General features: G+C 37.5%; 1 protein-coding gene across 2 annotated transcripts in view; it reads right to left on the minus strand.

Annotated features, from left to right (window-relative positions):
- Nucleotides 1-236: 236 nt before the first annotated feature.
- The window catches only part of rufy2 (RUN and FYVE domain containing 2), a 17244-nt gene continuing 1819 nt past the window's right edge, over nt 237-15661 (minus strand). The window contains exons 1-18 of one of the 2 annotated variants that reach the window (XM_016294139.1): nt 13509-14036; nt 11780-11953; nt 9617-9734; nt 9133-9234; nt 6849-6972; nt 6696-6760; nt 6523-6588; nt 6307-6376; nt 6118-6219; nt 5751-5867; nt 5475-5642; nt 5297-5394; nt 3554-3673; nt 3339-3468; nt 3088-3182; nt 2956-3004; nt 2716-2796; nt 237-1281 (exon numbers count right to left, since the gene is read on the minus strand). In XM_016294139.1, coding sequence (XP_016149625.1) covers nt 1138-1281; nt 2716-2796; nt 2956-3004; nt 3088-3182; nt 3339-3468; nt 3554-3673; nt 5297-5394; nt 5475-5642; nt 5751-5867; nt 6118-6219; nt 6307-6376; nt 6523-6588; nt 6696-6760; nt 6849-6972; nt 9133-9234; nt 9617-9734; nt 11780-11953; nt 13509-13800 — 2115 coding nt within the window. In that variant the 5' untranslated portion in view covers nt 13801-14036 and the 3' untranslated portion in view covers nt 237-1137. Of the gene's footprint in view, nt 1282-2715; nt 2797-2955; nt 3005-3087; nt 3183-3338; nt 3469-3553; nt 3674-5296; nt 5395-5474; nt 5643-5750; nt 5868-6117; nt 6220-6306; nt 6377-6522; nt 6589-6695; nt 6761-6848; nt 6973-9132; nt 9235-9616; nt 9735-11779; nt 11954-13508; nt 14037-15661 lie in introns of those variants that run through there. The other variant, XM_016294141.1, reaches the window with a different exon arrangement.

A 15661-nucleotide genomic window follows, 5' to 3' on the forward strand; every position in this document is an offset into this window, starting at 1 on the left:
TAAATTTTGAACACAAAAAAAGTTACGGACTGCAGCTTTAAGTAATTCTATACAATTTTAAACATCTATCTTCAGGCTGTGGTACATCTTTCAGCTGTAAAATCTTTACAGATTTTTGAAGTAGACATAACATTAACTTATTATTAATATTTCAAGATGAACAATTATTGAACTGAGGAAAATTAGGTTTACTTAATTACTTACAGCAGAGTTCATGTTCAAAACAGACAAACCAAAAAATATCTTACTGACCCCAAACCTTTGATTAATAGTGTGTGCACTGCAGCACCTAAATGCTAAGATCCATCACACGAGTCTTGGAATTATAATCAACTTTAGTGCTTTAAGGCGTATGTATATTTTCATACATAAACGTCACATTTAAGTATGAAATACAACAGTTGTATTTCGAGTAATTATCCAAACAAACATTAGCACAAATACTCAAAGTGAGTAGTGTTCCAGTTCTGTACCAAAGTAAATCTGCAATTGTGAAATAATACCGTTTGCAGAAAAGAAACCTGAACATTATTATCTGTGCTATTTGATGTGAATCCACCTCAAGTCATTCTCGAGCAGCACTGACAATATTTTTACTTGCATATACCCATACATTTTTTGCCCATCTAGATTCAGGGAAACATTTAAAATCCCTAATTGTCAGTTTGGCTTGTTATACAGGCACACATGAATGTAAGGTTATGTATTTCAACTGAATTTGAAATATAATTGCTCAAGAAATTACATCCCTTTAAGTAACTGCATTTGCTCACTTTTGACTCTTGAGGAATGAAACCCGTTCACCCTTATATATCAAAAGTATACTTACAATGCATGGGAGTGTTGTACTAGTATAAATAATCTAAATCAGTCTACTTGCAGCCCAGATGGGGCACTCAGAGTCATTAATCCATTTGTAAACTCATTTTCTTTCATTGCACACTCTGTGACAAACACGGCATTGGCCATCTGCACAAGTGCCATTAAGTCTTCTCTGAGGCAACAGGCCTATGTGAAATGTAAACTTCAAACACAGAGAAACGTTGCATACATTTTGGTCACTTTGACGATGCTGGACAGCGCAGTCTGAGTTAAAGCTGATTTTGGCCCTTGTGACGATGTGCTGTCATTTCTATCTTACGTGGCATTGGAGGAGCAGCGCTGGAGGAGCAGAGCGTGGCAGGTGTCACAGACTCTCACGGGTTTGGGTGAAGCGGGGAGCGGTAGCTCATTATCCGAGCAGGTGTTGCAGAAGATCTCCCCACAGTTCCTGCAGTGGTGCTGTTCAAACAAAGACAAGCAAGAGAGCTTTCAATTAAAGGGCCTGTTGGTGTTTTTTGTGTGGTTTGGATCAGACTCAAAATGACTCTGTGGGATCTTCACTACTGATATTCATCCAAACAGTTGCTCTGTGGAATTTCCTTTTAGTTGTTTTTCATAGAAATTAAATATATAAATCAGAAGTGTTCAGAGTAAGGTCCCCTTTAACGATAAAACAGGACATTGTGACATACATCAAAGTCAAATGGATTATCGAAATGAATAATGAATATCAAACAAAAAAGTAATGCAGGATTTGGTTCAATGCGTCAGTTCTTGATTGGATGGAGGCAGATCTGAATGTCGGCTTAATTGTATGAAAAGGGGCTGGGCTAAATCCGTGTCCCAATTCAGGGGCTGCATCCTAAGAAGTCCACAAATGTCGAGCTGAACGTTGTTAAATGGAAAAGTCTAGCTAGCCTATTCTTGTCGCCTAGCAACTGACAGCCGCATTTGACGAGCAGCAGTAACATTTGAAAAGGACTTGAAACTAGAGATTACTGTTTATAACGTTTTAAATGTAGATGTATTTCTTACACAAATGCATCGATTGGCTTCAGAAGGCCTTTATTAACCCCCTGGAGCTGTGTGGAGAACTTTTTATGATGGATTTATGCTTCAAAATCTTGAACCCCATTCACTGCCATTATAAAGCTTGGAAAAGCCAGGACATTTTTTAATATAACTCCGATTTTATTTGTCTGAAAGAAGAAAGTCATATACACCTAGGATGGCTTGAGGTGGAGTAAATCACGGGGTAATTTTCATTTATGGGTGAACCATGTAATCTGCCATTTTCTCTCTCTCAAATAAAAAAAAAAGAAAGAAAGTCCTGTTGTCTCCAGGGCACGATGTCTAAGCCTTGCCACGTTGTATCCTTCTAGATAGGTACACAAAGGACTCAATTTGAGGACGCATTTGAAGGAGACTTCGAAATGGGACATTTGTCGCACCACTGTGACACATTCAATCTCGGGATGCAGCCTCTGAATTGGAACACAGCTTAAATGTGTGGAGAAGTCTGGCATGCGTCACCAGAAAGAAGTTGTCATTTCACTGGAGGATCAAGTTATGACATTTTGGTTAATTATTAAGAGGTCCCAAAAAAATTAAACATGTATGGCTGAATCCTTCACAGTAGGATGGATAACAGGCATTTAGAATTTTTCTTTTCATTTCATGCCGACTTCAAGAGTACAGAGCATCATTTGCCAACTCGGTCTTTTATTCAGGTGTCATCTAATCCTTATTTGGAAATGCATAAATCCAGTACGTTCCTTGTGCCAGTAAATTTCTTTATTTAGAGCAGTTGAATTAGTGTGGATGTGTGAGAATGGACAGCAAGCTGTGATAGAGACACCGTTGTGTATTACAGAATAGCATTTTGGTTCTGACCTTTCTTCTGGAGATTGAAAATTCCTTCTCACAAAGTTTGCAATGCGTAGCATCTTTGTCCTTCAGCCAGACCTGTCCACCCTGTTTAATATAAACATGTTAAACTACAGAAGGTTGATTAAATTTTGACAGTACAAAAAAAACACAGTGGTGGTTTCTAATGGTACTTTGATCTATAAGCCACATGTCTATAAACATGTTCCAGGTACTTTATTGTTTATCTCAAACAATGTTTCAAACCTGAAGTGCCTTGTTGGCTTCTTTTATATCTTCGATTTTCAACTTTGACCTGAATAAGAAAAATGTGTATGAGTAAATAAATAACATGATTTGAAGGCTCCCAGATGACACTGATGTTTAAATCATACATACTCGCTGAGTTTGCAGCCCAGCTCCTCCAGCGCCTGTTCCTGCTCCTCACAAATTCCCTTCAGCTGCGTATTCTCATCCTGCAACCTGTGAAACTCCTGAAAGGACACAAAGACACGTCAGAGCCCAATAGAGAATGTTTGTGCATTCAGCAAAACAAAAATATCCACAAAGAAGCACATTAAATGACACAAGCACTTAAGTCCTCATACAGATTTATTGTGGACCTAATGGTTACTATGAATTCTTCGTACTTTTTTGAGTCCGTTGATTTGCTGTGCTTCAGCAGTGAGTTGGACGATGGTCTCTCGTTCTCTTTCTAAATCATTCTGTAACGTCTGCCGCCAGTCCCTTTCTATTTTCAAATCTGTTTCCAGCTGCATCCTAAATAAAAAGTGTCAATTAAAACCCATTTCCTATTTTCCACGCCAGCGTTAATGAGATGTTGTGATACAAATTCAAAACTTACATTTGCTTCTCTCTCTGGGAAATCTGTTTTTGGAGACTGTCAGCTTTGTTTGTGAAGTCCTGCTTGAATTTGCGCACCCCGTCTTCGGCACCGGCACGTTCCCTCTCGGCATCCTGCAATCTGGTGTAATTCAAACCAACTGGGTAAAACTACGGCTCTGAATGTAATGGAATGGGCGGGAATGTATTGGAACATATGGGAAACAAAATATAAAGATGGCCATAATTCAACAGCCACAATAGAGCGGGAACAAATACAGAGCCAGACGACAGAAATGTTGCGCTGCGGGAAAAGCCAGAAAGTTGAAACGAGTTGGCAATTTCATAAGGGTCGAGGCTACTTTGATTTTCTAACGTTTTTTTGACAAATAATAAACAGTCACGAGTAGTTGAAAACATCAAATTTATTGAAGACGGTGATAAAAGACATGTCATATTTGTGGTTTCTTTGACTGTTAAATGTTACACGTTAATATTTATGCTATAGAACCACAAGAAAGATTTGCTTACTAAATAGTATGTGGAAAAACAGTAAGCATCATCAAATAAAACTTAAAAAGGGGCTAGTGAAGAATGATCAACTCAACAAAGGCTTATCGCCACACAACTAGTGTTAAGTAACAAAGAGCAAATTTATCTTACTATCAGAAGGAAATATCTTTAACTAGTTTGTATTGGTGCTCGGTATCTGTGCTAGCGCATTTTACAAACGACATAGCAAGAGTTCTTGTCTGGCTGAGTAGGTCTTTGTCGCTATTTGTTGATAAAGAAAACAATGGAATTATAGGAAGGGAGAAGATGAGAAAAAAGAAATGAAAAGGGGAACAAAAAGGGAAAGAGGATGTAAATATCAGTGAATTTCAAATTCATCCCAAAGCTTTAAGAACTTATTAAGCAGTGCAGTCATAATATATCAGAAATACGATGGCGGTAAATCAACAGAGAAGAAAGGGAAGGATGAAGTGGACATGACAGCACCACGTCACCACAAGAAAATAACACAAATGCTAAAGGATGAGCGGTTAGATGATAGAAAACAATACAATGCGCCTTCAGAATACATGCATGCAAAGTCCTTTGCATGCTATAAGGTATCCGACACTTCTAGACCCTCTGAAAACCACTTCTACTGATGAAACAAAAGCACTGATGGTTCGGACGCCATCAATGCACACTAATTTGATTTAGCCTGGAAAAGCAGATATCATATCCTGAAATGCATTTACACTGGTACACTAACGGTAAGGTTTCTTAATGTTTTTTGAAAGACGTCTCTTAGGCTTGACAAGGCTGCATTTAGGCCTATATGTTCAAAAATTCAAAAGTTGAAAAGAACAGCATTTATTTGAAATCGAAATCTTTTGTATCATTAGAAATGTCTTTACTGTCACTTTTGATCATTTTAAGGTGCCCTTGCTAGAAGAAAAAAAATCTTACTGACCTCAAACTTTTGAATGGTAGTATATGCTACTTTCTGGAAACATAAATCTGAATTAATCTGAATTTAAATGAAACAAAGCCTTACTTAAAACTTTGAACTGGCCATAAATGTTTTGAAACGTTTTTATATACATCATATAAATACAAGGTTAGAATCAGGCTAAACAAAATATTCTAATTTCATTCAAATAAACACTTGAAACACTCAAGTGACTGAAAATCTTTTGAATGCACTTCAGGAGTATGATGATGACTAAACGTTATGATCGACATGAATCAAAATAAATGAGAAACTGCTTCTCACCTTTGTTCTAGCTGTTTCATAGTTGCTGTTATCTGATTGGTCTTCTCCTCCAACCGTGCGATCATGTCATTTTTTTGTCTCATGTTGTCATCTGAAGACTGTTTATGAATAAATCGATTGATTACAGCGTATTTTAACCACAAATTGTGTAGAAAACGTAATAAAAAATATGGTTTACCTGCATTTTTTGGTACATCTCCACATTGATGGCTTTAACGTCATCTAATTGGTGCCGAAGTCCAATCAGAGTGTCTTGCTTTTCATGGATGTCCTTTTCTAACAGTTTCATGGCCATTTCCATCTCCTGCTTCATGCTCACTTGCACAACCAGCTCGTTCTCCACATCCTTGAGCACAGATACATTCAAAAACAGGTTTGACCTCTTCTTAGTGCCAGTGTGCCACTGCACAACCTGAATAGCAGGTTGCTTTTTTTTATATATATAAACACTGACCTGCCTGAGTTGACATTCTTCTTTAAGTTGGCGTCTTGCCTCGTTGTACATTTCATCCAGGCCCTGCCTTGACTGCTTATACGTGTCAAGCTCACAGTTCAAATCTCCTTCTGCAATCTGAATAGAGTACAGTAAAAACAGCAATTATAGTATATACTGAATACTGTGTATCTTACAGATAACATTTTTCACACATTTATAATATTTTTATTGATTTAAACATAAATGGATCACAAAAACTGGCAGAATGTTCTTCAGGAACACATAATATAATGTTTAAAAGAAGTATATAATACGTTTGTGTGCATGAACTACTATCTGCCTGATGTATGTTGTATACAAACACATTAAAATCACAGAACAGCACCTCAAGACGCTGCTGTGTTTTCATAAGAATGACTGAATTTTCTGTTCTTAGTTGGTGGTTCTCTTCTTGTAATTTAATTATGTTGTTTTTTGCTATTGCCAACTGTAATAAAAATAATGACAGCAACAAGTTAGTATAGAATACTTCTATTTCACAGATACGACTTATTCTTCTGAAATCAAACAGTACCTCTTCGATGAGTTTGGAGTTGGATTTTTCTAAGGACTCCACGCGTCCCTGTAAGCCTTGAACTGTAGAACTTTGACCAAGACAAGGTTTTAGATAAAATTCATAAGCACTCATACCAAAATTTTTTAAGTGCTTTGGTAGATTAATCTGCTTTTAAAAGCCACAATCACTCATCCTAAATATATCACAGAAGTTTTAGAAAGAGCATGAACTTACTTCAGCTGCCTATTTAATTCTTCAACATAGTTTTTCTGATCCAAAATAGCTGCAATTTGTCCATTTCTATTAAAAACATATTTATGATGGAGGTTAATCGAACAGCATAATACATCAAGGTAATTATAATGATTTAACGTAATCAATTATTGTCTACAAAGTATACTTTTTACCTTTCTTCACTTCTGTAGTCATCAATGTCATTCTTCAAGTACATGGAGAAGTCTATTACACCAACCTGTGAATTCCAATACAAGGCATTAATATTTCTCAAATATAAGCCAGACGGCAGGTTATTAAAAATGGCCACTACACAACGCTCATACTTGTGTATCGAGGTCCTCGCCCTTCACACATAAGTTGGCATCTATGACGTTAAGTCCCACCAGGAGACCAACGATGACGGCTCCCTCCTCCTCCAGCATCACTGCCGAGTTCTCATAGAACTCACTGCAAATGCACACACACAAATGCTTTGACATTTATCACTGGTTTATTAGTATCAAAACAAAAAATATAAATACGTTAGATAGATAGAAAAAGACAATTTTCTATGGATGCAGCTTAAATATGGATGCTACCAAATATGATCATTTCAATATAATGGTCCAAATTCTAGCTCCATTTATTCAGTCTAAAAAAAGAAGAAAAAAAAAAGGAGAAGCCACATGGTCTATAAAAACATAAATATCTTCGCCTCATATTGATCAAACCATGAAATTGCAATGTGTCGATTTTCCATTGTAAAAGAATTGCATTACATAGAATTGATTGTGTTCCTAAAGCCTTAAAGGGATACTCTACCCCAAAATGAAAATTTTGTCATTAATCACTTACCCCCCATGTCTTCCAAACCCATAAAAGCTTCGTTCGTCTTCCTACGTGTATTTACGCTTTGATTTGAACAAAAACAGCGCATCCATGCAGCACGGCTGACACAGAATAGCGTACGCTGCTTGTGTTCAGTGGTTATTCTCCAAAATGGCGCTATGGTGATGCAGAGAGAAACAGAGGAGACGAATTGTTGAATAAAGTCGTTATTTTTGTTTTCTTCACGTACAAAAAGTATTCTTGTCGCTTCACAACGTTACGGTTGAACCACTGATGGCAGATGGACTATTCTGACGATGTCTTTCATACTTTTCTGGACCTTGACAGTGTAATTTACTTGGCAGTCAATGGGACAGTCACAAACCTCCCGGTTTTCATCCAAAATATCTTAAATTGTGTTCCGAAGACGAACGAAGCTTTTACGGGTTTGGAACGACATGGGGGAAAGTGATTAATGACAAAATTTTCTTTTTGGGGTGGAGTATCCCTTTAAAAATGCCTTTTGACAGCATGCACAAAGGTAATACATTTTTAAATAATATTTATTCTCTTTATTATAGTCGTGGAGTAACCGATCAAAAATTTGGGGTCAATAAGTTTTTTTTTTTTAATGAATACTTCTATTCACCAAGGATGCATTAAATTGATCAAATGTGACAGTAAATACATAATACTCATATGCTCATCAAAGAATCCTGAAAAAGAAAAGTTTATGATTTCCACAAAATATTAAGCAGATCAACTGTTTTCAACATTGATAATAATAAGAAAGGTTTCTGAACGACATGGGGGAAAGTGATTAATGACAAAATTTTCATTTTGGGGTGGAGTATCCCTTTAAAAATGCCTTTTGACAGCATGCACAAAGGTAATACATTTTTAAATAATATTTATTCTCTTTATTATAGTCGTGGAGTTACCGATCAAAAATTTGGGGTCAATAAGATTTTTTTTTTTATGAATACTTCTATTCACCAAGGATGCATTAAATTGATCAAATGTGACAGTAAATACATAATACTCATATGCTCATCAAAGAATCCTGAAAAAGAAAAGTTTATGATTTCCACAAAATATTAAGCAGATCAACTGTTTTCAACATTGATAATAATAAGAAAGGTTTCTAGAGCAGCAAATCAGCATATTAGAATGATTTCTGAAGGATCATGTGACACTGAAGACTGGAGTAATGACTGCTGAAAATTCTGCTTTCATCACAGGAATAAATTACATTTTAAAATATATTACAATCGAAAACAGTTCTTTTATATATATTATTTTATTAAAAAAAAAACGAGACTTGTCATAGCACTTGCATATTACTGCTCCTTTGTTGGTTTTGATTGCTTCTTCTATTGTCAACATTTGTAAGTCGCTTTGGATAAAAGCCTCTGCTAAATGACTAAATGTAAATGTTTTAAACTGTAATACTTCACAATAATACTGTTTTAATGTTTATCAAAAAAATGCAGCCTTAGTGAACATAAGTGACTTCTTTCAAAATAATTTAAAAAGTCATCGCGACCACAAACTTTTTAATGGTAGTGCATATAAAATTATACTTTTAAATCTCAGTCAGTAGAAGTAGAAATAATTTTTTAGATGGCTACAAGTGATGCACACCCTCTAGTGAGCACTGCTCACTGCACTCTAATGGCCTCAGCAGGAAACACAACACTAGTTAGTCTCAGACACAACTTATCACTTCTCAGATTACTAATACCCCACCACAACTGTTGTGACAAAGGAACAAAGAATGAATATTGGGAAAATACTAACCTAAGAATATCTTTCCTGGTGATGAGGAGACGTAGGTAATCTGCTAATTTCTTCTGCATCAGTGCCAGTCTCAGCCATGCTCTGGCTCTGCCCAGAGGCGTCCTAGCAAACACGTACAGACATGTTCGTACAGACAGGTTCGGCTTGATTTAAAAATCATAGATAAATAGATAGATAGATAGATAGATAGATAGTGACAGACAGATAGTGATATGCTTGATTCTGGAAATAGTCTTTTCTTGCAGTTGCAAGTTTCAGTTATGTCAGGGAACTAGAACTGAAATTTGCACTTCCCTATTCTGAATGGCACATTTCTTATTGTACTGAGGAATGACTGTGAGAAAGCATTTGTATATTTATATAGTAGTGGGCTTGATAGCTTTTTTTAGAGCATTTGAAAGATATAAACAAAATTTAAATGCTACAGATGTGTGTGCAATTTAATCAATGTAACAGTAAGCTGAACATTGTGCACTGAACATACTTAAGGCCAGGAAGGTCTCGTACACTGGCTGCGATTTCGCCTGCTTCTGGGCAGAGCTTCTCAACCATCTCCAGAGGCCCCCACAATGACTTGTTGTATCCAAGAAACGATTTCTTCACTGGGAGATGGAGACAAACATGTTTGTTAAGCAACTCAGGGTCACAATATGTAATACAGAGTATGCAAAAGCTTTGAAGAAACACTCAAAATAGTATTCCAATTTTTTTGCAGCACTGGCTCATGGACAAGAACTTCAGATGATCTGTCATCTGAGGATGAATAAAAAAGCATTTCCTCATTTTCTTTTCCTATAATAGATAAACATGGCATAACAGTGGCTGCTAACTGTCAGGTGCCTAAGAACAACACTAACATAGGCCTATACAGTGGTGAAAAGGTTTTTGCCCCCTTCCTGTTTTTTAAATGTTTTGCATATTTGTCACACTTAAATTTTCAGATTCAGATCATCAAACAAATTGTAATATTACACAAAGATAATGCAAGTAAATACAAAATGCAGTTTTTAAATGATGATTTCATTTATTAATGGCAAAAAGCTGTCCAAACCTATGTGGCCCTACGTCAAAAATGAATTGCCCCCTCCTGTTAAATCATGAAAGAACAGCAATTAACCACATTATTTTAGAAAGCTGAGTTAAATTTCCCTAGCCACACCCAGGCCTGATTACTGCCAGACCTGTTGAATCAAGAAATCACTTAAAAAGAACCTGTCTGACAAAGTGAAGCATGCTTAAAGAGCAACACATCATGCCGCGATCTAAAGAAATTCAAGAACAGATGAGAATCAAAACAGTTGACATGTATCAGTCTGGAAAGGATTATAAAGCCATTTCTAAGGCTTTGGAACTCCAGCGAACCACGGTCAGAACCATTATCCACAAATTGAGAAAACTTGGAACAATGGTGAACCTTCCCAGGAGTTTGGCCAACCAAAGTTACTCCAAGAGCACAACGACGACTCATCCAAGAGGTCATAAAAGAACCCAGAACAACATCTAAAGAACCACAGGCCTCACTTGCCTCAGTTAAGGTCAGTGTTCATGATTCAACAATAAGAAAGAGACTGGGCAAAAACAGCATCCATGGGAGAGTTCCAAGGCAAAAGCCACTGCTGACCAAAAAGAACACAAAGGCTCGTCTCTCATTTGCCAAAAAATATCTTGATTATCCCCAAGACTTTTGGGCAAATATTCTGTGGACTGATGAGACAAAAGTTGAACTTTTTGGAAGGTGTGTGTCCCGTTACATCTGGCGTAAAACCAACACAGCATTTCATAAAAAGAACATCATACCAACAGTCAAACATGGTGGTGGTAGTGTGATGATCTGGGGCTGCTTTGCAGCTTCAGGACCTGGACAACTTGCCATAATTGACGGAACCATGAATTCTGCACTCTATCAGAAAATCCTGAAGGAGAATGTCCGGCCATCAGTTTGTGACCTCAAGCTCAAGCGCACTTGGGTTATGCAGCAGGACAATGATTCCGAACACACCAGCAAGTTCACCTCTGAATGGCTCAAGAAAAGCTAAATTAAGGTTTTGGAGTGGCCAAATCAAAGTCCGGACTTAAATCCGATTGAGATGCTTAAACAGTTCATTCATGCTCGAAAACCCGCCAATGTGGCTGAATTAAAACAATTCTGCAAAGAGTCGGCTAAAATTCCACCACAGCGATGTGAAAGACTCATTGCAAGTTATCGCAAACACTTGATTGCAGTTGTTGCTGCAAAGCGTGGCACAACCAGTTATTAGATTTAGGGGGCAATTACTTTCTTACGTAGGGCCGGGCAGGTTTGGACAGCTTTTTTCCCTTAATAACAGAAATCATCATTTAAAAACTGCATTTTGCATTTACTTGCATTATCCTTGTGTAAAATTAACATTTGTTTGATGATCTGAATCTTTTAAGTGTGACAAATATGCAAAAAATAAAAAAAACAAGGGGGCAAAAACCTTTTCGCACCACTGTAGGTAATATAAAAGAGATATTGATAACAGAGAATGTTTAACACTAAATCAGATATTCTACCAAAAAGCAAGCATATAAAGACTTTAAATGATTATGATGTTGTGTATAACAGTTGTGGTTAACAGATGGTTCTCTGTGGCTGGCTGTTCGGTGATAACTGAACATAATGTACCTTTGAGACCATGCTTCAGGCAGTGCTCCATGACAACAAAGAACTGTTGCAGAGGCGGGTAGTCAGAGTCCAGAGTTCGTCCAAAGCTCAGAGCCGACTCGATCAGGCCTTTGATGCTAAGCTTTGCCATATTAAGCAAATTTGCTCGTTCCATTGCCATAGGATCTCGAAATGCTGGAAGACACAAAGCCCACAGACTAATTTATCCAAAAATTATAGCATTATTATGGTAGAAGGACATGACAATGAAAAATAACAACCCCAACTCATCACAATACTTTAACCTCTGGCTGTTTCTTTAGAACTAACATGTGACCACACTTTGCATGGCTGAGTTTAAATTTTAACAAACCCTTAAAGCGCTTTCACTGGTTTTGACTGTACAGTCATTCACCAGTCCTTAACAGCAGCATTTCACTTTTTGTTTTGTGTTTCAACAACAAATACTGCACAAATGATATACTTATCAGTTTTGAATTGTTAGTGATACATTGGACTCTGTTTTTATCATCAGGTGAATCAATAATTCTTATGCAAACATATTCAGACATGCTCTGTCAAACAATACGGACACTGTGGTAATCTACTTCCCTCTTATGTCGGTTGGTTCCCAGTTCCAATTTATTTGGATATTATTATGTGAATGAAGCCTTATTGTATCAGATTTCTGGTGTAAATAACTTCATATGTTGTGCATTTCTCCACTCTTCTTAATGTTATTATTAAATTAATTCACCATCAGTTTGGTCATTTGTCATGATCATTGGAGGGGGGTAAACGCCAATCATGAAAAACCAGTAGCGTACTAATTTGGCTGATTGGCCTATCTAATCTGTCAAGTGTTTTTTTACAGTAACTGTATGAACTGGTGCTTTGTAGTCTTAAAACAACAAGATTTATTTGATGCACAAATGAATACAAACCAACAAGGCACACTCTTCATGACATCATACCACTATGACATCGTGCAGAAAATGTTGTATGGCAAGCCATTTCAACAGATGTCTTCAAACTAATATAACTACTATGTATTTCTGTAACTGTTACTAGTAATTACCAGTAAGTATTATTTAGTACACGACTAGTATATTTTTCAATTTCACTACAGACTAATTATTACATAATCATACTTATTCTTTATCTCCTAGGCACTGTTTCAATAATTTCAAACATTTGCTTTTTGGTTGTTTTTTGTTATCATTAGTCTGAATGTATACTTTATAGTTCAATTAAAAATCTCACTTGTAAGATTAAAAACGTTACTAGTAACAATCAGAACACATGACTATTTGAATAGTGAGAGATAACTAAACAATATAGTAGTAGTATCTCTTACTAGTAAAAATGGAATAGCTATTAGCAACAATTGTATTTACATAGGTCTTCTGATCAGAAGTGAACAGCTGATACATAACAGCACAGATCCAAATAGAATTCAATGGAAAAAGGTGCAATTTGTTATCAGCAATAATGGACTAGTTAGCCTGCTTCACACACCATTGCGATGCTGACTAGTAGCAATGGGATATATAATACTTAAGACAACTAACTAAATAGATTTTAATCCGTGTATATATACATTTTACTAGTCATTTAAAATAAGTACTAGAAACAAAACAGTTAGTTTTAAGCAAACAATGTTAAAACGGCTTGCCATACACGTAGGCTCTGCATCTGAACAACACAATCCCGCCTTCAGCCACGGGCTTTAATGTTATCCATAACCTACCCTTGGCACCCCATTCTTCGGCAAAAGGCGCCGTTTTGGGCTCTGGCACTTTGGGCAAGACGTGAATGCCACCCGAGAAGGTTTCTGACGCTTTTCTGGCTAATGCGAATATAGGCGCCTGCCATCTCCCGTCTCCAGATTTCATGGCAGCGCCGCTCACTTTCTCAGCGGCCGATTTATCCTCCTGCAATCTGAGGATACCGAACACTTGCGCTCTCTCTTTGTTGCTCTCTGCTTCTGCCAACACAAGGTCCTGTTCTGCAGGTGTCGCCATCGTTAACGAGAATAGCATACAGTTTAGGGTAACGCTTCACCTAACCACCACGGCGGTGATGTGTTGAGCGGCATTGATAAACAGTTAACGATGTAATTCAAGCGCTTTCCCTTGTGATGTTCCTTGTCAACGCCCCAAAGGCGACGTATGTTTTCCATTCATATGATCATGATATCTTTTGCGAACAGATGGCTAGATTGTAGATTTGTTTACACCCGGGCAGTGCGGGCACTCCTGCACGATCCGTCTGCAGCAAAGGGGTGGGTGGTGTCATAACGTTAAAAAAGACGAAATTCAGTGGAAGAGTATGGATATACTACCCTCTACCGCTTGTGTGGAACATTGTCCTGAACTAATAAATATTTCATTTAGAAAATTATGAAATAATCACGGGTTAACAGCCTTAACACATCATATTTGTTCAATTATTATGGTTTATCGTGATAATGGGGGAAAACATGGGGTAATTATAAAAATTGCTGCTGTCGCATCAAAATCAGTGATGCGACTGGCACTGGTACTGGCGGTTGTACTGTGTCTGAATTTCGTATAGAACATACTTTTTTAGCAGTCACAAGTAGTACCTACTAGACAATATGTGATTTCGGACTCAGCTTTGTTTTTGCTTTAACAGATCAATAAAAAAATATATTATTTTTCAGCACAAAACTCACTTGTCACCACAAACTAGCTGCGGTCAGGGGCAAAATTGTCTTTTGTCAATAATGTAGTGATGTATGAAACAGCTCACACAGAAGTCACTTTTAAACCAAGCAGATTTCTGTTAGTCAACGCGACGAACTAGTTGCGAAATTTGCACTGGGAATTTTTTTGCCATTATGTGATATTCCTGACTGCGTGTATTCCTATTGAAATGTACTGATTTTTGCTTAAAGGGGTCATATGATGTTGTTTAAAAGAACATTATTTTGTGTATTTGGTGTAATGAAATGTGTTTATGCGGTTTAAGGTTCAAAAAACAAAATTTCCACATACTGTACATTATTGTTTCTCCTCTATGCCCCGCCTTTCTGAAACGCGTCGATTTTTACAAAACTCATCGGTCTGAAAAGCGAGGTCTGCTCTGATTGGCCAGCTATCCAGTGCGTTGTGATTGGCCGAATACAAGCGTGAGACGGAAATGTTACGCCCCTCACATACTGTTGCTACTGTGTCCGGCCGGAGCGACGAGACAAAAACATTAAAACCTATTATAAACTAGGCATTTGTTGCATCCAGTGGGGACATAATTACGGATTATAATGACTTATACTGTCTTTTTACGTGTTGCATCGCATCGCGCCAAGTAACCATAAAACCATGTCTGCATTTTGTGATCGGAGAAATGACAAACAACAAGCGCTACTCTACACTGCCCAAAACTTGCATTTGAATCGTCGGTGGCAAATTCTTTAAATATAAAAAACGTACTTACAGTCTGTGAGTCAGAACAGCCGGCATTGTAGTCTACTCTACCAGGATCAGGAAACAGTCCTCCATAAAATGCGCAGCACACATCTGGATATTTGGGTTAAACTGTTCTGGAACAGTGTTGTAAATACAACTTAACCACTGATTTCTAGTCGTGTCCTCTTTTGGAAGACCAAACAAAGTAGTTTCGCTTTCACAACGAAACACAGCGTCACACACGGTGGCCTTGAGTGAGCGGCAGCGGGTGGGCTTGCGGCAACCACATGTGACGACCCCGGGCTGGACTTTGCTTCGTCCACGGTGAAAGCCGATCTGGTGATCCACAGCACTAAGTTGATGTATTCCTTCAGCGACCAGCACAGATCAGCTCTAGGCATGACGAAGCGGATATCGTCCTCTTTTGGAAGACCAAACAAAGTAGTTTCGCTTTCACAACGAAACACACAGC

The sequence above is a fragment of the Sinocyclocheilus grahami genome, unplaced genomic scaffold (genome assembly GCF_001515645.1).
Source record: "Sinocyclocheilus grahami isolate Dianchi unplaced genomic scaffold, SAMN03320097.WGS_v1.1 scaffold313.1, whole genome shotgun sequence".
Taxonomy (NCBI): Eukaryota; Metazoa; Chordata; class Actinopteri; order Cypriniformes; family Cyprinidae; genus Sinocyclocheilus; species Sinocyclocheilus grahami.